The sequence below is a fragment of the Apis mellifera genome, linkage group LG6, assembly GCF_003254395.2.
Source record: "Apis mellifera strain DH4 linkage group LG6, Amel_HAv3.1, whole genome shotgun sequence".
Taxonomy (NCBI): Eukaryota; Metazoa; Arthropoda; class Insecta; order Hymenoptera; family Apidae; genus Apis; species Apis mellifera.
In genome coordinates this window covers 11,310,147-11,315,829 of record NC_037643.1, presented here as the reverse complement: position 1 = coordinate 11,315,829, position 5,683 = coordinate 11,310,147, and the positions used below count along the sequence as shown (strand labels likewise).

The following is a 5,683-nucleotide window of genomic DNA, read 5'->3' as shown; positions in this document are numbered from 1 at the left end:
AGAGAATAGAGGGAGGGGAGAAGGCACGCGGCCAATTTATGCGCCGCGGCGCGCGTAAATTTTGCGCGCGGCTGTACTTTTGCGATCCTCTGGTCCCCGTGTACGCGAGGCTAGTTATACGGTAACGTTCGCCTCGTTATGAAAGGTTTATTAATTCGAGCTCCCCCTTCCAGCCTCCGCTCTCCTCTCTCGAGGGGACGGTGGGGACGAGAGGAGGGCGCCATCGGGAAGGCGAAATTTGCGCGAGGACACGTACGTGCGTTCTACATAGAAGAGGAGGGATGAATTCGATTCGACTCGAAAATCATTCAGTTTATCCGATTCCATCGCAACTTCGATCGAGTGTTTGCAATTGAAGAAATGTTTCGAAGAAATTATTTAGATTATCGAGACAAATTATTATAATCGCGACAGTTCTTATAATTGCACGAAATATATATTTCGAAATTTTGAAAAATAATCGTCTCGATAGAAATTCTTCGATTATTACGTTAATTTAGTAAATTAAAAGATCCTTCATCTTGTCCTATATTTAGCCATGTATTTAAATTATGTATTCAAATATCCTTATCCACTGTGTCTACTAATCGGGGCAAATTAACCCCCGACACGAGCAAGTTAACGGATAATTAACGGATATTTCGGTCGGATCAAGTCAAACATTATTAACGAAAATCAAATCGGTATACATCGATTTCCGGTTCGCCGTAACGTCCTCCCTGATCCACGGAGGGAAGGGAGGGAGGAAGAGGCGGTTTCGATCGTGCACACCCTCCCCTCTCCTCCTCCTACTCTCCTCTTTTCCCCTCCGATTCGAACTCGGACAAGATACAATGACTTTTTATCGAACGGCCGTAATCTTTGGTGGAAACAAAACCTTTCCTCGCTTGAGATTTATCGGCCGCTGTCCGCTCAACACACTAACCAGCGCGCAGCGCAGAGATAACTTTCTCCCTCGTGATAAGCCGTAAGGTATAAATCTGAATTGTTTTTATAATTCCCGTGGAAGAGATGAGGTATCGAGATAACGGGGGATTCTAACGAAGTCTGTAATTTGCAGGCCGCCAGCGAAGCGCGATCCAAGTTGTTGGCGGCCCACCGCGAGATGGATCACGATTTAAACGAATCGACGACGCTCGATAAACTTGGAAAAAAAAAAAAGAAACGCCATCATCCTCGTTGCATCCGCGATTAGTTAGTTCGCTCGCCTATTAAGAAGAATCGGATTATTTATGATTAAGTGGCTTTGCCGTTTCTTGTGTAATCGACACGCGTGTTGCGCAATTTTCGAAACGAAACGAAGAGATAAGATTTTAGAATTCGCGTGTATTTTAATAGTATATTCTAACGTTGCAATCTATTAATCGAACGTTTCGAAAGATTTTGATTGAAATGTAAATATATTGCTAAGGATTTTTGTTTCTTTTTTTTGTTTTATACTCGTGGAACATTCTCGTTTATCTCGTCTGATTGCATACAATGAAATCGTATTCGTGTATATGGAAGAAAGATATTTGTCATTAGAAAGGAGAGAAAGGATATCGCACAATATTTCGAGTTGACATTTTAAAGTAGAGCGTGCTTTTTTTTAAAGAAACGTGCTGCTATTTTCTCGCAATGGTAACAATGTATCAATGGACAGGTTGCGTCAGTGGCCCTCATATTTCCGATGATTTATATCCGGAGACGCGTAATTGGACGCCGCTGTTGAACTTCCTACATGCTGCGCAACGCTCGCATTCAATATAGATCATCCGCAATTGCAGCTGGTAACGTTTCCGCATTTTCTCACTCGCGATGCTTCGATGAACACGTATCGAAAAGTGAAACTTGGGATTAAATATCGAATCCAAAAATATTTTGCACGATATATATAATAATAGATAGATATTTCTAGAGAAATAAAAGAATGGATAAAAATCTATAGAATATAAAAATGGATATATTTTAATCTCTGCAGAATTGTTTTTAATTAATACACGAATATTCTTCGAACGAATTAATATTGTTCGATACATTAAGCAACAAAAAATATATTTAAAATACACGTAAAATAAATAAAACGTAAATATGATATGGTGTTAAGTGAGATTAAGAAAGTAATAATAATAAAAAGAAAAAAAATACCCAGATTAATAATCCTTGTTACATTATTATCACTCGCAATTCTAACAATCGTTGATACGAGTACGTATCGTCGATGGTATAAAGGTAAATAGTCAAATACTGACGGATCAATAATTGTGCAAATGATCCCATAATTACTCGTTCATCTCGAATAGCCTTAATTAGTTAATTTCTTTCTATACGCATTTGCAGTTGGCGCACACGTTTCAAGAACCTTCACTTCATCATTCGACACGAATGCAATCGCTTACTCATCAATTCTTCAAGCCGATGCGTAAGAAATCTCGATATTTCCTTTCTTCTTCGCGACGACGACGACGACGACGACGAGTATCAATTGATAATTTAAAACTATTTTCGAAGCTATTATGTTTTTTGCGCGATTTAGTTCATGCGCTTGAAGATATTTCGATGATCTTTCTTCTTCTTTCTCTTCTTCTTCCAAGTTTCCGCTTAGAAATTCCATTTATTGATTTAAAATTGCGCGCGTAATCGTGTTTTTTTTCCCTCGTCCGATGCTGCGTCATCAATTTCCTTCAATTATAATTCCGTCGTGATTGTCATCTTTCTCGTTTCGTTTATTCGCGATATTCTCGAGAATAGATCGATCGTTGCGTGACAAAGGATGATTCTTTTATCAATTTCGATGAAAGAGCCATCCTTCTATCGTAACGTCGCTCTTTTATGCTCCAACCTTCTATTCGCGATCATTTTCTTTTTCTTACCAAGTTTCATCAACGTTGTCTTTGTGTCAGCGTTTCTTTTTACGCTTCTTTTTTTAACTATTTTCCCCCGATAATTTCATCTTTTCACAATGTCCGATACCTCTTTATTTCTCTTTACTTCTCTGTAAATTATTTTCCTTTCTTTTTTAATTTCAAATATCCTTTTACACATTACCATTACCAGTTTATCGTTCGATCCTGTTCAGCTTGGCCCCCAAACTAATCCTTCTTTTTCTCTAATCCATCTTTTTCCTTCTCCTCCTCTTCTTTAATCTCCTTCTTTTCTTCCTTCTTCTCCTTCGTTTCCTTCACTTCGATCTCCTTCTCCTTTTCCTCACCGACTTTATCCTCCCCCCCTTTTCCTTCCCTTTCAACCTCATCTCTCTTCCCTTTTGCATCACTTTCAACTTTCTTCGCCTCCTCTTTAACCTCCTCTTTAACCTCACCTCCTCCCTTCCCCGAGGAACGATCGTCAACATTTGTCGATCCCCGAGAACTCCCTTCTTTCGGCCTGGTTAACGAGTTTTTCTCAATTCCTTGGGAGGAATGACTCCAGCTTTTTGCGTCACCCGATCCCCCCCCGAGTTCCGTTGATACCGCAGCCCCGTCCCACCGTTTTCTCTCGCCGCCACCTGTTTTTGCATCATCCCCATCATCCAAAGGCGGCGGAGGAGCGGCCGAGTGAATAGCGCGTTTCTCGCCATCAACTTCTTTCGCGCCTTCTGTTGATTCCCGATAACCGACCCTCCGACCTCCTTCTTTCACGCTCGCCTCCTCCCTTGATCCGTATCGCTTCGAGTGGCCAGAATCACTTTTGTCCGCGTCTACTTTGGAAAGTGTAATAGTTTTCTCCTTTCATTTGCCTCGTGAAATATATATTAGATTGTTCCCAAAACTTGTTTTACGTAATTAATGTATTTTTTTTTTTAGAAAATCGTGATCGTTCGATATTTTTCGATAGTTTCCTCAAAATAAGAAAATGTCGAAGAATATCGATGAAGAATAAAGTATATTAGATATTTTTTTAATTTTTTTTGGGAAAATCTAATATTTTCAACAACAAATTTTTTTAATTTTCTAACACGTTTGTGCATTTTACCTGTTGGCATTTCTCTGTTTGGGAAAAAAGGTAATCCTATCCCTGGAAAATATAAAATAGTATGAAAAATTGATTTTATCTTTCGCACCCTATCGGTTTCATCGATTGCGCTTTTACTATTATTTTTATTTTATCATCCGCTCTATTTTTCATTCTTTTTTTTTTGTTGTTGTTATTGTTGTTTTACTCTTACAGAGAGGATTGATATAATTTGTTACCGATGCGTTTTTTTTTCTTTTTTTCATTGGTTTTTTCAAATATTCGGGTTTACCTAGCAGTAAAATATTTACCAAATATTTTATATATATATATATATGAAAAAGGAAAAAATAAATATTTACCAATTATATACGAATTACCTTTTTGAACGTTGCTCGCGATACCTTCTATCGCTTTTCCAACTGTGCCGATAACGTTCGAGATCATCGAGGCGAATATGTTATCCTTGCCAAAAATTTTCTCCAACGGGAACGTCGCAATACGCTCGCCTTTTTTTTTTAAATTAAACAAAATCAAACAAACGTCAACAACAAATTCTTATCCTTTATTTTCAATCGAACGATTCTATCAATTTGAATTTTTAGAAAATTAAATCAAATTCAAACAGATATTACCGTTATATTCCTTCTGTGCATCGAGCCTCTTCGAATCTTCCACTTTTTCGTCCCCGTTCAAAAATTGAAATGGAAAAATTTTATTGCCCCACGCCGTTACGCTTTCGAACAATCCTGACGGTTCCCTCTGCTCCACCATTTTTACTTCTTCCTATTAATCGTCAAAGTATGATTACAAATTAATATAACAAATTGTCTCTGAAATATCTAAAAATTCAGATATACCGATTTCTCGTTGATCCCTGGCCAGGGATAGGCAATCACCCACGGCACCGATGTCACCAGCAGTATCGCGGCTATAACGTTCATCTTCTTCGTTGTCCCGACTACGGATGGCCACGTAGTACACCGATTATATATATACACTCGGTTTGACAATTGGAAAAACATCTCGTTAGATGGAAGCGTGTAGCAAGAGTATAAATTATGGCTTCCTGAAACCTGGTTCGCCGGGTTTCGCGATAACAGTGTTTAATATGCTTATCGTGTTGCTCATTGGGGCAAATCAATTTTCAGGCTTGACATTCGAGGGCATGTTCGTTTCGAGCAATCGTGCGTTACAGATGCTATGTACCTTCTACAGTATGTTCTCCACGTTATATTTGTATTGTTAATTAAGCGGAATGGTTTCGATAAAACGAATGGGTCCGATCGTTCCGTTTCGTGTTAATGATATGATAAACATATGATAAACGTTCCACGTTCGTATGTAGCAATAATTGGAAATTTGATATTGGAATATCCAATGGCAGATAATAAGGTAAACGTAAGAAACAAAGAATAATTCTAACCGTTCTTTCAAGTTTATTCAAAGACACTTTTGAAAAAACTATTTTTTCTTCTCTCTTTCATCAGAAAGTTCCAGTTCTTGTCGCGCAATAAACGCAGTGAAGAGCGATAGTCGTTCTCTGGAATAAAACACAAACTGGTAGGCGAAGCTCCATCCCCAGCACGATGTCGCCCATCGTCTGATCTTAGAATATTACCTATTTTCCGCTTGGCTGCGCTGGATGAACCAACACCACTCTCTTCCTTTTTTCACTCTTCCTTCTCGCGCTCACCTCTCCGTGTCGTCTTCATCGTTGAAGGAAAAAGTAAGGCAAGAGTAAGGAAATTTG

The 5,683-nt window shown here is 38.7% G+C and overlaps 1 protein-coding gene across 2 annotated transcripts; it reads right to left on the bottom strand.

Annotated features, from left to right (window-relative positions):
* Nucleotides 1-1,924: 1,924 nt before the first annotated feature.
* LOC100576253 (DNA ligase 1) lies at nt 1,925-4,924 on the bottom strand. Of its 2 annotated transcripts, none has more exons than XM_006568235.3 (5): nt 4,791-4,924; nt 4,566-4,716; nt 4,311-4,439; nt 3,952-3,993; nt 1,925-3,679 (listed from the first exon to the last, which is right to left on the bottom strand). In XM_006568235.3, the coding sequence occupies exons 1-5, from the start codon at nt 4,872-4,874 to the stop codon at nt 3,072-3,074; spliced, it is 1,014 nt and encodes a 337-aa protein (XP_006568298.3). In that variant the 5' UTR covers nt 4,875-4,924; the 3' UTR covers nt 1,925-3,071. The 2 variants fall into 2 exon arrangements, with proteins under 2 accessions (XP_006568298.3, XP_003251207.3); XM_003251159.4 differs by having other exon boundaries at nt 1,925-3,676.
* Nucleotides 4,925-5,683: the final 759 nt, after the last annotated feature.

What these genes read in the sequence shown, in the direction of transcription:
- LOC100576253 (XM_006568235.3), bottom strand. Translation starts at nt 4,874, where the DNA reads ATGAACGTTATAGCCGCGATACTGCTGGTGACATCGGTGCCGTGGGTG. An exon ending in CAGGGATCAACGAGAAATCG is followed by an intron (nt 4,717 to 4,790) that starts GTATATCTGAAT and finishes GACGATTAATAG; the next exon opens with GAAGAAGTAAAAATGGTGGA. An exon ending in AAACAGAGAAATGCCAACAG is followed by an intron (nt 3,680 to 3,951) that starts GTAAAATGCACA and finishes CACTTTCCAAAG; the next exon opens with TAGACGCGGACAAAAGTGAT.